The 18,346-nt window shown below is 42.2% G+C and overlaps 1 protein-coding gene across 1 annotated transcript; it reads right to left on the bottom strand.

Moving 5' to 3' along the window:
• Positions 1-1,426: 1,426 nt before the first annotated feature.
• Positions 1,427-17,281, bottom strand: capn7 (calpain 7). The gene is made up of 21 exons (XM_070835791.1): positions 16,924-17,281; positions 16,513-16,621; positions 13,243-13,400; positions 13,071-13,138; positions 12,540-12,779; positions 12,017-12,103; positions 10,906-11,032; positions 10,439-10,524; positions 9,937-10,030; positions 9,653-9,799; positions 9,255-9,361; positions 8,939-9,059; positions 8,598-8,742; positions 8,329-8,428; positions 7,758-7,893; positions 7,565-7,640; positions 7,076-7,221; positions 5,107-5,169; positions 4,875-5,005; positions 3,432-3,524; positions 1,427-2,605 (listed from the first exon to the last, which is right to left on the bottom strand). The coding sequence occupies exons 1-21, from the start codon at positions 17,023-17,025 to the stop codon at positions 2,461-2,463; spliced, it is 2,481 nt and encodes an 826-aa protein (XP_070691892.1). The 5' UTR covers positions 17,026-17,281; the 3' UTR covers positions 1,427-2,460.
• Between the last annotated feature and the right edge of the window lie 1,065 nt (positions 17,282-18,346).

Here is an 18,346-nt window from a genome sequence, read left to right as displayed (position 1 = left end):
TGGAACTGGTTTATTTGTCATCACAACAACTGAGAAAACAGTATTTACTGATGAAGAGCAAATGTGGTTAAAAAGGTCTGGAAAAAGCACATAAATGGAATTTGAGTTAACATTATTTATCAAACTTTGTTCTAGAGCTTTCAATCTTAAAACTCTGGTCTTTTTTTCAATTTGGCCAGTAGAAGGTCATTTTCACAGTATTACTGAAATTAAAACATTTTTTTAGTGTTTGTGAATTGTGATGCTTTGACTTAGTGTCAAAGCATTTTAACACTGAACACTTCTGGATGTGCTCACACCACAACACCCTGTACAGATGTGAATCTCATTCAGCAAATTCACAAAAACATATCCACGACTGTAACAGACCTTGTTGTAACTGAATCTTTGCTAGTGTTGTGCAGATAAGCACCCCAGAGTATAGCAGCAATATTGACAGCCTTCTGATGGGTGACCTCGCCCAGGAAACTGTTTAAACTGCTTGTGTTTAAGACGGTGATATACTCTTTAAAATTTGTTTGACAAAAAACATAATTAGACATGATGAAAAGTTCAGTATATCAGCATAAAAGTAATCTGATGATTATACTTGGCAATACATTTACATATTTACCTGTAATAAGGTTGACAGTAACAATCAAACATTTGGTAGAACACATACACTGTATGGTATCTGCCTCAAGCAGTACAGTAATGATGCTGATAGTTCTCACTCAGCCATCGCATACACAGACTATATGAAGAAGACGTCATTTAACTGCTGCCATACTGGATTCCCTGTCGTGCTACTCTGTTGCACTGCTCCTGAGAATAAAATAAACCTTCACGGTCATTTAAGGTGACCAACTGTTCTATCCCCCTGACTTTAAAAGAGCTTTGGCAAACAAAAACATTTTTTTCTTCACACGCCAAAACAAAGCTTTTTTTGCAGTAGTGAGCAACTTCAGCTTGAGTTTTTGTATTTCCTACCCCATTCCTAAATTTGAGCCTGCAATAGTTCCTTTTTTTCCTGTGGAGAAGCAATTGAGACCTATAGACAAAGTTGAAGTTACAGACAGGAAAAGCAGGGCCATGCCAAATTGGAAATAGTCTCTTGATTTGACCTAGACGGGCTCATGAATTTTGATGTTTGTGTAACAACCATCTTATTTTCCTACTTAGAAAACCAGACCAATGATAACTCAACAAGTGACACATTGTCAAATTTCAAGCAATGTCTCAACTATGATCCACAAAAGTATGAGGACATCATAACACTCCAGCCATATGTGAAAGTTTAACATGTCAGGCCAAAGCTATAGGCATTCATCTGCAGCTGGAACAGTATCCACCCTTCTGGTTTCAGGCTTTCCAACAGATCTTGATTGATCAGTTTTACAGTTAAAAAATATTAGTATAGCTTCTACAGTGCTTGTACAAAGTATAAAACTATTATAAAGCAGCAAAAGTACAGTGTTAATTAACACAAGTTAACTTAACACGAGACAGAGGGCACAATGTGGGATCTCTGCCCTCTGCCCTCTGCCACCCACCAGCGCTGAAAAGTACACCATTCTGCTACAGTAGTATCTGGAGTTTGCACACTGAACAGTGCACACCATCTGGTGACTGGGCACTGCAGCAAGGGTGGTGGGGGCTGCAGCCGGCAGGGCAGCAGGATTTGAGGCAGATAGAAGAGAAGAGATTTTGAAACATGTGGAGAGCTTTAAATACATCAACAACAGCTGTATTATGGAAAAAAAAACATTTGTTATATTGGTAATCGTTTAATGGGTCACAGACATCCATCTATTCTAAAAAGTACATTTTAATCTTGTTGGTTAATGGTTAATGATCGGTTAACGAGGGTCAGCTTCAGGTTAGAAAAACATTCTGCATTAGCATCCCTTTTTTGCACCTGGCTGCAGGGATTTGCTCCCATTCAGCCACAAGAGTTGGATGGTGATGAAGCCTGGCTTGACTCCTTCAAATATTTGAATATTCACATGTCGGTCTCACTAAAGCTTTGAAGCCCTTAGAATGGTATTCAGGACAGCCCCGGGGGGGGCGTGAGCTCAGCATCGTAGATACTAAATCCTATCACAGCAACAGGAGGTACAGCAGCTCTCTGATGTTGCTCTCATCACAATAACTTTGTCTTTTGGCTACTTCATTTTTGGCAAGTGTATTTTATTTTGTCTAAGAATGCCTTGACCATTGATCAGTTTAATCCCATACTGAAGTTCGTCTTGTTAATTACTTTGTAATAATTTATTCTTTCTCCTGTGGTATTGTCAAGTCAACAGTGAAGTTCAAGCCTACAATCTGCGCAAGTTGTCACAGCTGCCAGGCACATTTTGGGCTCTTTGCGTTTTATTGACACTTTGTCACATCCAAAATAAAGTTTCAGAGACATCCCATGATATCCTTGTAAGTCCTTCTCTCCAAAACCCTGTCCTGTCCCCTCTCCCAGCTCCATCTTCATTGGAGCAGGGAGACCTTGAGGTGTGAGGTGCTGGCAAAGTCCAAGAAGAAGGGTCCTTCCTGTTTGGGCAAGAAGGTAGTGGGGATGACATTGTAGATGCCTGCTGGGACGTGTTCTGCCTCCATGTAGCAGAAGCCACATCTTGAGAGAAAGATTAAAGGAGGGAGAAGGAGACAGAGAGAGACTTTCATACATCAGTTCAGAAGGAAAACAACCCAGCAGTACTTTCAATGAAGATAAAAACAGCATCATTAGCTCCTTCATTTCTAATTCCACCTACTTTGACTACTGCTATTAAATTGATACAGTGAAGACGATTTGACAACATGAAAATAAAGGCGCATATTATCCCCAGAGACAGGCTTGGCATCAGGTATCATGCTGATTTGTGTTGAGATTGCTGTGGAAACGGCCACAATAACAGTTCTTGAATCAGTCAGATATTGTTGCTGATGCATTAAAACCTTTAACTACTACTTACTAATACAATTACTGATAATCACTTCCTTCCCTCATTTCCACTTTCTATTAAGTGTAACATTTCTCCCTCTATAAAGTGAGGTGGAAAATAAATTTCACGTCACTGTTCTGTAATGACAGAACAATACATGACCAGACTGTGAAGTTCAGTGCACATGACCTCTAATGCATGTCTGTCTATCCTAAAGGCCCCAAACCTGTTGACTGTATTACTATTACTATTACTATTTTTTGTTCCTTCCATTTATTCCAGTTAAGAGTGTTGTTCGCCGTTCAGATTGTGGTACCTCAGATTGAGGTAAATTTGTAAATTTTTGATATTAGGTTGTATAAATAAAATTAGCTTGACTTCACTTGAGTCCAACAGTCTCAACTGTAGGTGTGAAGAAGACGATCGAAATGAATCCCCTACATTAAAAGTGCACCTTGGTTGCCTGATCTGTGGTCAGCACCTGCTCAGCTCCACAGTACTTGTTTTTATCTGTACCTGTAATCTCCACTGCTCTTTTTCTGGAAGGCAGCCGGGCCCGCATCCCCCACTGTTGACACTGTCACCATCTCAAAACCAACACTGTACTGCCTGGAGACAGAGATGGGGGGAAATGATGATGGTCAGATGATGATTACACAGTCATAGAATGTGATTCACATCATTTTCAAACTCCTCAAACCATTCAGTGACCCCCCATGCCTTGTGGATGGGGGCATTGTCATCCTAGAACAGACCACTCCCTTTAGGATTTCATCACAGGATAAAGGTGATGACTCAGAACAACTTTGTATTGATTTGCTGCGACCCCTCCCTCTGAGATGACAAATGGATCTAAACCCTGACAGCAAAATGTACTACTCACTGTCGGGGTCAAAACTAGAATTATGGCTCAAGCTCCACTTCACAAGCTGCAGTTTACACCCATGTCTGTCTAGATCACTCAGTGCTAATGCCACAGCATGGAAAAGTCACAGAGTCATCCTGTTAATGAGTCGTTAACAAGTCAACCAGACTCTTTGAAACTGAAGTGAATGAAATGGCTCCTGTGGTGTCACAAATTGCTATATTTGTATAGATTTATAGCATGACTGCTTGGTGTTTTATATCTATATAAATTTCAAAAAGACGGTGACGATGATATATGTAATGCTATAAATATTGCCATTGTGATACTCCACTGTGATATACCACTGTTTTTGTTAAGGTTGATACCAACATTACAGATTTATGCCAAAAGTTTGCGTTACTGAATTTGAATAATCCACTTTTCCTGCCAGGATCATTTTGTTGAAACAGCATTTAGAAACACAGACTACGAGCTTGAGGTGAAGCTGATAGCAAAGTTAGTCAAGTTTTACTTGACTGAAATATTTCCTGCTATCAAGTATCATTAGACCTCCTCAAAATATATAAAAAAAGGGGGTTGGCATAGTTTCAGAAGAGGTTTTCTTTCTGTATTGATATTCATTATTATATTTATATTTGTATTTTTGTATTCATTCATTTATATGAATGTAGCAAGTAACAAATTATGATGAATTGGTTATCTCTCTTTCCATAAAAAAGGTTAATGATGCTGTCAATGTATAGCCTGAGAGATAAAAACTGGAGCACAATAGGTCAGCAAATCCTTTGCTTCTGCAAATAATGTTTAGCACACAGCAATAACTGAAGCCGACTTAGGTTTATCTAAATTTCAAACTCCTCTTTTCTCTCATCTGGGAGATCAGAGTAAGCAAATGAACTGAAAGCAGACAGCATAACAAAAGTTGTATTGAGGGCCTAACAGACTACCACTTTTGACACTGGTTGAGCAAAAATCAGAATTTAAAGGCTATCACCATTTAAAGGCACATTGACTGGACACTATTAGATATTGAGGTCCCTGTGCTGGCCTAATAATATCAGATCATTTGTCCTCAGTATCATCAACCTGACCTGGATCCTCTGAGCTCAATGAGCAGTGGCCCTGACCGCTCCAAGTTCATCTGATAGATCGGGTTGTGTTTGTATGAATCCTTATAGTTCCCACAACCTCCGGCACTGAGCCCCTTCCACTGGCCATTGATCTGAAAACAGAAGCAGCGACCCCCCCGCAATTATTATAGATTACAGTGCACTACAAAATATAATGGATGTCTGTTTACTTGTTGGTGTGTAGATAACTTACCCTTTTGGTTTGAGTGAAGGGATTTGGGATCTTGGAGAAGGTGAATTTGCATCCAGAGTATACCTATGGATACACACACTGAGCATGAGCTGATGGTGTTGACAGATGGGGTTCAAATAGACAGACTGACCAAACAAAAAAGCATAAACATAAATATGAACAACCAAGGCAATTCTTAGGCAAAATGTGGCGATTAAAGAATAGAAAGGAGCAAACAACAAAAGGACTACCTAATACTTCCATAGCAATTTAGTGTAACATGTTTCCAAATGGTGGATATCTCGCATCGTAATAAAGCTCTTAGTTTATTCATGATGATCTGCACACAAAATCGAGCTGTGGTGAAAGAAACATCAGAAAAGAAAATGATGTTTCTCTGGTGAAAACTCGGAACTAGAGAGAATTAAATTCTCAAGACAATTCTCAAAGAGAGACACTAATCTGAGTTTAGGGGAGACCGTTTTCACGGATGGCTTGGCGGAGAGAGAAAGAGAATACATCACCACACATATATATATGTAAATATATTCAATATAAGCAATTCCCCACAATCCTCACTGCAGTTAGCAATAGGAGTCAATGAAATATAAATGACTATAGAATGTATTAGGGTCACAGATACACACATAAGAGCGGTTCAGAGGAGAGATTATAAACTGGCTCTGGGACTGTGATAAGGAGGTGAAGAGATTCAAACATCGTTTTTCAAAATGAAAGTAACCAAAAGAGCTAGATGAGCCGACAACCCTCCCATGTCAGCCAAGAGAAGAGAAAAGAAGAGAAGAGAAGAGAGAAGAGAAGAGAAGAGAGGAGAAGTGAGGAGAGGAAAGGAGAAGAGAAGAGAAGAGAGGAGAAGAGAGAAGAGAAGATGCTGTTCTCCACTGCATTACAATGCACAAATTTGACTAAAACAAAAGACATGCTCATTGCAGCATGGATGAACCATCTAAAGCAAGTTTTCAGTCTTTGCATGTTTAGTACATTTGTGAATTGAAGTGAATTACTGTGTTAGGTATACTGTCCTAACACATAAAAACAGATGTCTTCATATATATCCATCTGCTGGGTAATACTTTAAGCATCAGTTTAAAATGGGTGTACCATGTTCAGTGGTCCACATACACACAACACACTTTGAGAGTAAAGGTTGGATTCATAAAACAACATGGGACAAGTGATTAACTGGCTGAGCACAGAGAAGATCCATTTGAGCCTACTTTTAAGAGAAGACTAATCTTATCAGCCAAGCTTGAATTCTTTGTTCTAGTACAGCTCTGTGACAAAGTGATGGGACAATGATGAGGGGCAGCCTTCGATGAAACCTTGGATTTCTACAGGTGTAGGTTTGCTTCAGAGAAAAAAAATTGCCATTATAGGAAGATATTAAAAAATGTAATGACATGGTTTCTGCAGGGTAAACCAAGTCACATTTAAGACTTTTCCCACCTTTATATATCATTTCAGTGCTTTCAAGCAGTATATAACAATAATTATAATAACAATAATCCTAATTATATCAATAATTATGTTAATATGACCTCGCTCTGGATATGCAGCAGAAAATGGATGGATTTACAGTGTTTTTCTAAGGTTTTGCTAGAATCGACCCTGCCGTTATGAGATGATGAGCTTCCCAGCTCCATGTTCCACTGTCACAACAATCTCACCATTAGTAAATGGCTGTATAACATCTCCTAAATGCAATTGGGTACAAAAGCATTTTATAACTAACATTACTGCATGTAGTGTGAAAAAGAAAATATTATAAACTTTCATAAATTACATGTAATACTTTTTAATACCTTCTCAGGCTGTTTTCATTTAATTGAATTTAGATTTTGATGTCATCTATAAAAAAAGACTGCCTTAATACTGACAGACAGATACACAACCCTCAATTCACAAAGAGCTTTTTGTGAAGAATCTCTGAAGCTGGAAGCAAAAAAGTTTATCCAATAGTCTTTCTCACCCGCAGTGTGTAGTTGATGGTGTTCTGTTTCTCATACTGGGAAACTACCAGAGTGAAAGTGTGTGTCCCTGCACTGGTCAGCCTCATCTTGGTCAAGTAGTGTGGGCTGTTGATGCGGATGCCATCGATGTAAGGAGGGGGGTCCGCTGTGGAGGGAGCCAGGAGAGTTCATTTATAATGAATATGAACCTTTACACATGGTTGAGATTTTCTTAAATTCCAGAGTCATGGAAGTAACAGGTTTGCTGGGTAGTGTATTATTTTAGGGTGAACTATTCCTCCAAAAGTCTGCTGCTATCTTTGTGAATTGAGTGATGTATCAGAGAGGGTGGGGGGGTTGAGATGGACTAATCTTCCTTCAAGGCATCTGACCTTGTGTGTGACTCGAGGGCAGAAATACTCATGACAGTGTTGCCATCAAATTCCTACTGCCTCTACTCTACAGTACAATTACCCTTCTCATTACCACAGAGACAAAACCAACCTTACCTGGATAGTAAACCTTCTTTCCACCTGTCTTGTAAACAACAAGGGTGATAAACTCCCTGTTTTGTGCAAAATCATCCTGGACAAACAAACAGATAACAGCCATTAGTTGTTGAGCAGAGGAAACATTACTGGCATAGTGTGTGAAAACAATATAAATACATCATGATGTGACTTTGTTAATATCTCCTTTCACCTTGTCAGTGATGTGTCTGGTGAGCAGCACCCACACAGCAGCACCCCCTGTTGGACAGTGGACCTCTAGCTTGTACTGGGGATTGTTGGCCAGACTGTAGACATCCTTCACTGGGCCCTGCTTCCCATCCCAGCTACTGCAGACGGTACACAAAACCAGCGCACAACTTTTCACACTGAGTCTGTATACTCAGACTACTATAAGGTAGTACTATTTTGTGCCTCAGTTGAAAAAAGTTTAGAATCAATACACATTTCCATCTCAGTGTTAACACTAGAAGGGCACTCGAAGGAGACAGACCACCACCAAGGCCAATGGTCCAGTCTTGTATGATATGCAAATCTACCACTGTAGCTACAATAAACAACTGGATTCCATTCCAAAAAGTTCTAAGAATTATTGAGGTTGCTGTTATATTTTGTTGTAGACTCCATGCAAAAGTTTATGAAAATCGGGCCAGTAGTTTTGATAATCCTGCTGTTGAACAGACAAACATACATAGCATAAAAGGAAACATAACCTGCTTGGCAGAGGTAAAAATGTGGCAAAAGAAATGCATGCACGCACACACCTGTGAATACACGAGGATTCTTTGAACAGGGCAGGGCTCCAGCTCAGGTAGATGACATCATAGTACTGACAAAGGTCCTCCCATGTGATCCAGAAAACACCTGGAGAGCAACACAGGGGGGAAATATATGTATCATTTGTTTTTGATGGAGAGTCCTGCCACAGAAGCACTGTGCTGAGGACACTAACATTTTAGGGACGGACCTTAAGTTACTTCATTGGCAGTATATTAATTGTGGATGGTTTCTGTCCATAACTGACAGGTAATACCATTATCAAACTTTTGTGCTGTCTTGGGGTCAAAGTTGAGGTATTTGAGGAGGTCAGGTGTCCAGTTCTTCTCATCACGCTCACTGTAACGCCCCTTCCATCGCAGATGACTCCACGGATTCTTCAGCTGCAGAAAACGCATTCCCTGCAACAGCAACACACTCAGAAAGACAACAGATGCATATATTTTGATAGTATCTTTAGTAGTAGAAAACAACTAATATTCCCTCTTTAGGGCTTAAGCTTCATCCACGGATCAATGCAAACCAAATGTGTCATTAAGGTTTATGTTTCCCATATTCTCTCTAATGGTAATTATAAGCAGAGATAGTAGGACTAACCTTGTAATCCCTGATGTCAAGAACAGCATAGGCATGTGTTGGCACTAAACCCCATCTGTCCCCCTCTTCCTCTGTCATCACCCCTGTTGCCGTGGTAATGAGGACATCACCTCTGTGAAACCTGGCAATACAGAGAGAGATGCAAATAAAGAGGGTGGATGAAAACACATGAAGCCGAATGTACTAAGGGAAAGAAAAGGAAAAAAGTAAGAACGATTTTTAAAAAGCCACAGAGACAAAAAGACAGATACAGATAGAGAGTGGGAGAAAAAACCAGGAAACAAACTTTGTCTGTGTACATCTGTGTTCTATTCACCTCTGGAAGAGCATTCGGAAAGTGTCATCCTTGCTGAATGACTGATTGTCTGAGTGCATAGCGATGCGTTCAGGTATCCAGCCAGTGAGCGCATGCAGATCAATGTTCTGTAACAAAGAAATCAATTCAGACTTTTTTGAAATCTAATATCTTCACCAAAATCACACACTGATCGGTATGATGTCTACTGAGAGCAAACTTCCGGACTACCCGTACAGTTACATGCATGACTCTTTGAATAAAAGAGCAATACTATTTTAAACTTTAACACTTTCTTAAAACCACATATTTTTACTTAAATCCTATCTATCTAGGTTCTTCTATGTTGGACCCTTAGCAGTTCCACCATAGCAGGTGAAAAAATACTTTAAGAACGGTTGCATCTCTTAGTCACTCACCGAGTTGGAGCCAGGGAAGTCGTAGCCTCCCATAACTTTCATGTAGGCCTTCTCTATCAGAGAGACCCAGAGCTCGTTCCTGTTGCTGGAGTAGGAGCACAACAGCTCTCTGTTACGATCCACCGGCAGGTAATCATCTATAATCACCTGCAGCAACAGAGAAAGGCTGCTGGGTTGATGGATGTTATGCAAATGAGTTTGAGTTTCAGTGGGACGGAGCCTTGTGCTGCTCCCTTAATGTTTTCCATCTACAGATGAACTGGCTGTGGTGATTTGTCTTTTACCTTCCTGGGAACTCCGTTAATGTGAAGCTTGACCATATACTTCCCACAGGGATTATACTCTGGTTCCCCCCGTCTGTTCTGAGGGTAGATGATGCTGTAAAACACGAGAACGGAGACACACACACACACACAGTCTCAATTAATCTCAAAGTTTAATCTTTTCTAATTTTTTAAGAAGCATATGCTAAGCCTGTGTTTGCCTGCTGTAAAGAATAGATGCAACAGATGTGCAGTGTGGCTATGCAGATATGACACAGCATACTGTATAATTGATCAGTTCTACTCTGGTTGTCTGCATGATCATTCCAAGAAATACTAATATTACTAATAATACTTAATATTAACATTGATTTTGGTGGATCTGTTTCACGATGATGGAATTGTTGTTTGTTTAGGATAATATGTGACAGCAACATAACGTTCCAACAATAAATAGAATATCAAACACATTTTCAGATAGAGCAGCAGCAGAAAATACTGGCACAGAGGCTACATGAAGTACCTGGTAATGAGTTTCTTGTTGTAGCGCCTCTCGTAGGCCGCACTGATGGCTAGTGACGCCACAAAGGAACAGTCAGACACCACTGTCTGGACAACACAACAGAGGATCACATACACCATACAAGTTAAGGTTAACTTTTTATTATACTGAACATACACCATCAATAAAGCTGAATCATGCTGTTCAAATATCTTTATACACCAAAGCATACATTCATTCTCGCATACATTCATTCACACACACACACACACACACACACACACACACACACAGAACAGAAACATACAACACAGCTATGCATTCTGGGTATAGAAGAACTTCTACAAAAAATGTGAAACTTATGTGGCATATATTAGAAACCATAAATATGAAATAATCCACTGTTCCACCGAATATACACAGACGAAAAGCTGTTAGTGTAACACATACAGTAGCTGGATCCACTGACTCCAGCTGCTTGATCTGACCTGTTTGATGCTGAAGCTGGACACAGACATGATCATAGTGGGGTTATTGCAAATCTCATCTGGCCGGACCCAGCGGGAAAAGATTGCTTTCTGTTTGGGTGACAATGCTAGTTTCCCTGTTTTGTCCCTGGTGAGAAAAAAAAGGTTAAAATGTGTTTAACTGTTTTTTTTCAGCAAATACTGATATTGGCTGAAGATGGTTTATGTCTACCATATCTAGACTTCCAAAGAAATCACCAGCATTTCTTGAAGCATTTCTGGAGCATTTAAATTGTACTACAGTCATTTGTCAAACATACACAGCTATTTCTACACGTCTCAATTTGTATTGTCTCCAAGAGACACACATCACCAGACCACATGACTTTTTTGTGGTCAATTTTTTATTCCCCCGCATGCCTAGTGAAGCATAAATGTTCAAAAAACAGCAATTCAAATCACCAAGATATGCTTCTATATTTCGGCTCTATATTATGCTTTAGAACCATTGATGCGTTGCTTCTGGTGCGAACTTTAGGCAAGGAACGCTGGCGACTTCCAATAGAATCCAAATTGAGCTTATTTGAACGTATGTACAGTATACTTTACATGTTAGGTGCACTGGAAAAAACACTTTGCTGTCCCAGAATAATAAGATATGGCATTTATTAATAGGACTAAATGAGAAAAAAGGGCAAACATCTTGCCTCAGGGACTTGGTATCTACCACACATGATACCTCATTCCATGTGCTTACAAGTTGGCATCTCAGCTATGTTTTTCCCCCATTTGATTTTATTCTGAGCTTCACTGACCTACACTTCACTTGACAGAAGTTTAGTTCAGATATGACAGATATAGTAGCAGAACTACTGAATCTGTCACCTGTAGCATTGTTTATCGAAACAAAGCTAACACAGATTAAAAGGCATTTCAATTAAATGGAAGGACAGATGTAAAAAACGTTTCCTTGAATGCTAAAGGTGTTTGTTGAGGGAAAGCTCAGTGGAATTAAAAATATATAGTGGATGGTTAATTGGCTTATGTAATAACCTGAATAGCATACATCGACTCTGACAGAGAGCCGCTAACCTTAAAAACACTGAAATAAAATAACAGAGAGCAAACTCACGAGAAAGGAACAGGAAAGGCAAATCGCTCCCTCAGGTCCACATTCATGAAAGGCACATAGGCTATGCCATTGATTGTAGATGTACTCCTGAAAATTGAGAAGGATTTTAGTGAGCACTGTGGCTTGTGATAAGAAGACTTGTCTTTGCTGGGATTAACATTTATTCTCTTTCCATGGAGTGTTGTGGCCAAAGTAATGAATTTTGTATTTTTTTCTCCAGACATTTTTTGCACTTTGTCAGATTTTCCAACCCCCTTTACAAACATTTTCAGGACATTTCAGTGACCAAATACCTTTTTTTGGTGTAAATAAGTTTCATAACAAGAGAGGTAAAACAAAATTTTTGTCAAACATGCATTTGCTTTCTCTTTCAGTCCATTCTCAAAGACATTTCATTCAACCTTTTCCTCGACTGTTCCTTGGAAAGCTGCATTATAGAATTTTTCAAGGTCTACGAACAGCATCTGTGCGAATCCTTCTACAAGGAGTATCACTGGACAACATATTCCACCAGCTGTCGCACCTAAGGACCTCAATCTCCTCAGATGTGTAGCGCTGACCCTGGGGCTCGCTGGACTGGACCACCCGAACAGGCTGGGGTTGGGGTCGGTCATGGAGTGTGAAGTCTGGCCCAAGGGGGAAGAACTGGCGGACCGGTCCTCCACAGCTGCCCACATTGCTGGGCTTGGTTCCAGAGGACCCTGTCCTGTCTTGAGCCTGAGCTGGAGTTGATTTGGAGTGGGACTCTTTAAGACCCTCCGCCCTAACAGAACACAGTGGAGGAGTTTGTGAGTTCAATATGGAAAAGTTACTCACTTTTAAAAAGTGTTTCAGAAAATAATGCAACACAAATCTATGGATACTGAACAAAGGAACACAAAATCTGGAGGCCAAAGAATAGGGTGCTTGAAAACACATCAATTCAGAATGTTAACTGAAAGCATCTCAAACTGTATCAGAGATGAGCCACACATCGTGACGTGACACAGCCTTGTCTGGTGGGCAAACAACCATACCTACAAGAAGATAACAGTATGAACTCAGGAACATTTACCTGTCTAAGGCCTGACGTGCAAGCTGCTTCAGCTTGGTCTGCAGTGCCTGGTCAGATGTCTCGTTAGACTGTTGTTGCAAACACAGAAGGAGAAACAAAAGTGGATAATGTGAGGGAAGACTGAGCGTAAATTAGTCACTCTGTCCGAGAGTGATGATGGGGGGGCACCCACCGTATTAATGCACAGCTCCACAGCCTGTGTGTACAGTTCAATTGCTTCATCATCATTTCCCTTCTCATCTTCCTCAAAGGCCTGGGTGACCAGGAAGTGGGCTCGCTCCAGGTCCACCTGCTGCCGGGACTTCAGAGGGTCACTCTTCTGAGCCTGGACTGTGGTCAAAGGTCATGAGAAGGAATGGTTAGGACTAACAACAGACACTGTTTTAACAGAGTACCAGGGGGTTGTCCCTCAATTATACATGTTCAGCCCACTGACTGCTAATATACCTCCATTAGTTAAATCCCCCTTGAGCTGCCACCTTACTGTAGTGGGGGAGTTTGAGTGCTCAAATGATCCTAGGAGCTATGTTGCCTGGGGCTTTATGCCCCTGGTAGGGTCTCCCATGGCAAACAGGTCCTAGGTGACGGGCCAGACCAAGAGCAGTTCAAAAACCCCTATGATGACTGGAAAAACAAGGACTGTGACGTCACCCAGTATGGCGCAGCCGGGGCCCCACCCTGGAGCCAGGCCCGGGGTTGGGGCTCACATGCGAACACCTGGTGGCCGGGCCTTTGCCCACGGCAAGTGGTGTTCTGTTGTTGGACTTCTGTGCTAGTCACAGATCGTCCATAACGTACACCATGTTCGAACACAAGGGCGTCCATCGGTGCACGTGGCTCCAGGATGTTCTAGGCCATGTGTTTTGGACACTCGGGTGAAGAGAGGGGCTGAGCTGTCAACTGATCACCACCTGGTGGTAAGTTGGATCCGCTGGCAGGGGAGGAAACCGGAGAGACTCGGCAGGCCCAAGCGTATCGTGAGGGTCTGTTGGGAACGTCTGGCGGAACCCGCTGTCGCCGCGGTCTTCAACTCCCACCTTCGGGAGAGCTTCTCACAGATCCCCAGGGAGGTTGGAGACATTGAGTCCGAGTGGACCATGTTCTCCACCTCCATTGTCGGCGCGGCTGCTCGAAGCTGTGGTTGTCTCTGGTGCCTGATGTGGCGGCAACCCCCGAACCCGGTGGTGGATGCCGGAAGTAAGGGATACCGTCAAGCTGAAGAAGGAGTCCTACCGGGCCTTGTTGGCTCGTAGAACTCTTGAGGCAGCTGACGGGTACCGGCAGGCCAAGCGTGCTGCAGCTCGGGCGGTAGCGGAGGCAAAAACTCGGGCCTGGGAGGAGTTCGGGGAGGCCATGGAGGAGGACTACCGGTCGGCCTTGAGGAAATTCTGGTAAACCGCCCAGCGCCTCAGGAGCGGGAAGCAGTGCTCCACCAACACTGTTTACAGTGCGGGTGGGGAACTGTTGACCTCGACTGGGAATGTCGTCGGAGGAGGAATACTTCAAGGATCTCCTCAATCCCACCGCCAGGTCTTCCGTTGAGGAGGCAGAGGCTGGGGACTCAGAAGTGGACTCGTCCATCACCCAAGCCGAAGTCACCGAGGTGGTCAGAAAGCTCCTCGGTGGCAGGGCACCGGGGGTGGATGAGATCCGCCCTGAATACCTCAAGTCTCTGGATGTGCAGGGACTGTCTTGGTTGACACATCTCTGTAACATCGCTTGGCAGTCGGGGACAGTGCCTCTGGAATGGCAGACCGGGGTGGTGGTCTCAAATATAGGGGGATCACACTCCTCAGCCTCCCCGGGAAAGTTTATTCCAGGGTACTGGAGAGGAGGATACGGCCAATAATCGAACCTCGGATTCAGGAGGAACAATGCGGGTTCCGTCCCAGTAACGGAACACTGGACCAGCTCCACACTCTCCATGGGGTGCTCGAGGGTTCATGACATCTTGTGGGGGGTGCTTCGGGAGTATGGGGTCCGGGGCCCTTTGTACGACCGAAGTAGGAGTCTGGTTCGTATTGCCGGCAGTAAGTCAAACCTGTTCCCGGTGCATGTTGGACTCCGGCAGGGCTGCCCTTTGTCACCGGTTCATTATTTGTTCATTATTTTTATGGACAGAATTTCTTGGAGTAGAGCCGCTGCTCCTCCACACCGAGAGGAGCCAGCTGAGGTGGCTCGGGCATCTGTTTCGGATGCCTCCTGGACGCCTCCCTGGGGAGGTTTTCCGGGCATGTCCCACCGGAAGGAGGCCCCGGGGAAGACCCAGAACACACTAGAGGGACTACTTCTCTCGGCTGGCCTGGGAACGCCTCGGGGTCCCACCGGACGAGCTGGAGGAGGTGACTGGGGCCGGGGAAGTCTGGGCATCTCTGCTGAAACTGCGGCCCCGCGACCCGACTCCGGATAAGCGGTTGAAGATGGATGGATGGATAGTTAAGTGTTGTTCTAACTCTGGTGTTTACTGAACTACAAACAGGGAAAGCCTTTCATTCTAGGCAGCTTTGTTGCATCTTTTCCACAGAGGTTGTCTTTTATGCCCACGTTTGACTTCTGGAACTAAGTCAGTAAAGCCATGGCGAGTACGGAATTTCCCCTCGGGGATTAATAAAGTATATTGATTGAGTGATTGATGATTGGACTGGGATTTAGTTTAAGAAGGGATGCAGTGTTTTCATCTGCCTGATCCAAAAGGCCACAGTGTGCCATCAAGACTCAGAGTGAACCTCTGTCTATCCACATGTTTCTCCTTACTTTAGCAGTGCACCATACATAAAGAAGTGGTGTGTAAACAGAATTTTAACTCGCAAAACACATTCCCTAAAACATCTTTGGTTAAAAAGATATACACCTGAATTTAGTCTATTGAATAATACAGCAGTAGTACTTACATTCAGTTGCCAAATAGTAAAACTGATGAAGCATAATACAGTCCATTATAGCAATAAATCTTTCCTTCATAAAGGTTATAATGTTCGAAGCAGCAAGAACAAGCAACAGCTACACACAGCACTCAATGTCATTATTTCACTCATTCTGTGGGACACAAGTCAGGCGACTGAGACGGACACTCTAGTATCTTCCAGGACTTTTTCCTGAAGCCTTGGTGGACTTTGAGGAATGCTTGGGATTATTGTCCTGTTGGAGGGTCCAATGACACTCAAGTAGTTTTAATGATACTTGATTGAATCCATCTGGCCCTCCAAACGCTGCAGGTTTCCAGAGCCTGAAGAAGCAAAGCAGCCCCAGAGCACATGCAGCATGACAACTGCATACTGATTTGCAAAAAAAAGATTCTAATTATTTCTACTTTGTTGGAAGGATGGAAAATAATGTAAAAAAAAACAAACTGAACTCCCAGTTTCTTCTGTAATTACTGTTCACATCACTGTGATGAAGCCAGAAAAGCTAAATAAAGCAGTGAATCCCCAGGTGAGCTTACCAGCATTGTGGAGGGCTTGTACTCGATCCAAGTACTCATTCACTTTGTCCTGGATCCCCTCCAGTTTGGAGCCGGCCATGTCAGCATAGATGAGGGCCTGGGCTGCCTCCTGTAGGGAAAACAGGAGAGAGTTTGCACTGGTTATAAAAAGATACAGCTATAAGTGGCAGTCAGTGGTATTCTCAGACTTCAAAAACCTATTTATTACACTATTACAGTCATTAAGTAAATGGAACATCTGACATGAAGAAAACATTTCTTCTATTACCCTCTGATGTCATTAAACATACATTTAGGTTCCGTCCGCCGTGACAACCTGCTTCCTGCCAGTGAAAGTGAGTGTTTACTCCCACTGCAGGTGAGAGGAGCCAAGAGCCAACGCCTCTGCAGTCCAAACACATGGACACTTACCTTATAATAAAATACAGCCTCGTTATATTTGCCATTCTGGTCATAGGTAACAGCTGTTTTGGCAAATTTGACAGCATCGAGCTCCAGCGCCGTGCAGTCCATGCTGAGCACAACTTCTTGACAGAAGGACAGGCGCTGAGTTAGCCAGGTAGCTAGCTACCCGCTAACTGCCGTACTCCGCCAAATTAACAATCGTCTATCTTCCGCTCGAAACACAACTCGTTTCATCAACTTGGCAAAGCATAGTAAAGATAGTCCTAACCTAATCCTGTGGTAAAAAATGGCTACTTAAAGTTTTGCTTCATCATTTGACAGATGACAACTAGACCAGCGGATACCAAAGCAAGAACAAATATGTTGTTTCCGGAAGACAAAATCTGCGCAGTCGCATTGAGGACGCAGGCTGTGCTGCATTCACGGGGAGTAAGAAGTGCCATTCTCCGTTATTTTGACCATTTAGAATTTTGTCCTACTATGCAGTGCGCTTTTAGCCTGGTAAAAATAAAAAGTCATACTTTTCTATTGTTTTACCAGAAATGCAGCATATTCTTGTCCGTTAGTAACTGGTATACTATAGTACAATAGAAACGGACACTGGTATAACTCAGCCTATAATAACCCCTAGATTGTTTAAATACTAGTACAAATACAAATTCAACTACAAAAAATACTGTGTAAATACAATAATTACTAACGATTCTTAGCAAATTAGCGACCCAAGACATTTCAACAGACAGTCCCTGCTTTGGCCTCTGACAGTGCCAGGCAATAACTTCTGAAACGTATAGCAAATAATATTTAGTGTAGCCAACATTTTTTCTTATTTCTGCAGGTAAAGTAACAAAGAAACTTGCACTACAGGTAAAAATACAAGTGTCCACAGAGCTTACTATTGTTCTGAGAGCAACAGCTAATATTGCTGGTTTGCAGTTTAGACTTGTGAGTTGAAAAGGTATGTCTTCACAGACACTATTTATGCACCTTACTGTTGCTTTAGTGGGCTATTAGTACTGAGTAGAAACAGAACACTTAACATCTCCATCACTTACTGACTGAAAGTAAGTTTACATTATTTTAATGGAATATTAAATGGAATACACACAAACACATACTCATGCACACAATTTTCAGATAGGCTACTGTTCATACAGTTGCTGTCTCTCTCTCTCATTCATATTATAAATCAACAGGTAATTTCAACCATTACTGAAAAGTTACTACATAGCCTAACTTCTTACCCTTTCTTCTCTTTTGTAGAACTAGAACACAACTTTAATAACGGTGGCACTCTAATTCTGACTGACAATGTGTGCAACTGATATGAGAACTCCAGATGGAGCAAACACAGCAGGACACACTGAGGCCAGACCTGCCTCTGTCTCATCCTGTTGAAACATTTCTAATGAGTACAATTGACTAGAAG

Source organism: Pempheris klunzingeri, chromosome 8 (genome assembly GCF_042242105.1).
Source record: "Pempheris klunzingeri isolate RE-2024b chromosome 8, fPemKlu1.hap1, whole genome shotgun sequence".
NCBI classification, from domain to species: domain Eukaryota; kingdom Metazoa; phylum Chordata; class Actinopteri; order Acropomatiformes; family Pempheridae; genus Pempheris; species Pempheris klunzingeri.
The sequence above is the reverse complement of the archived record's forward strand: the minus strand, read 5'-3'. Positions and strand labels throughout refer to the sequence as shown.

What these genes read in the sequence shown, in the direction of transcription:
- capn7 (XM_070835791.1), bottom strand. Translation starts at nt 17,025, where the DNA reads ATGGACTGCACGGCGCTGGAGCTCGATGCTGTCAAATTTGCCAAAACA. An exon ending in GAGGAGATTGAGGTCCTTAG is followed by an intron (nt 12,104 to 12,539) that starts GTGCGACAGCTG and finishes CTCAATTTTCAG; the next exon opens with GAGTACATCTACAATCAATG. An exon ending in GCCTTTCCTGTTCCTTTCTC is followed by an intron (nt 11,033 to 12,016) that starts GTGAGTTTGCTC and finishes TTTTCTCACCAG; the next exon opens with GGACAAAACAGGGAAACTAG.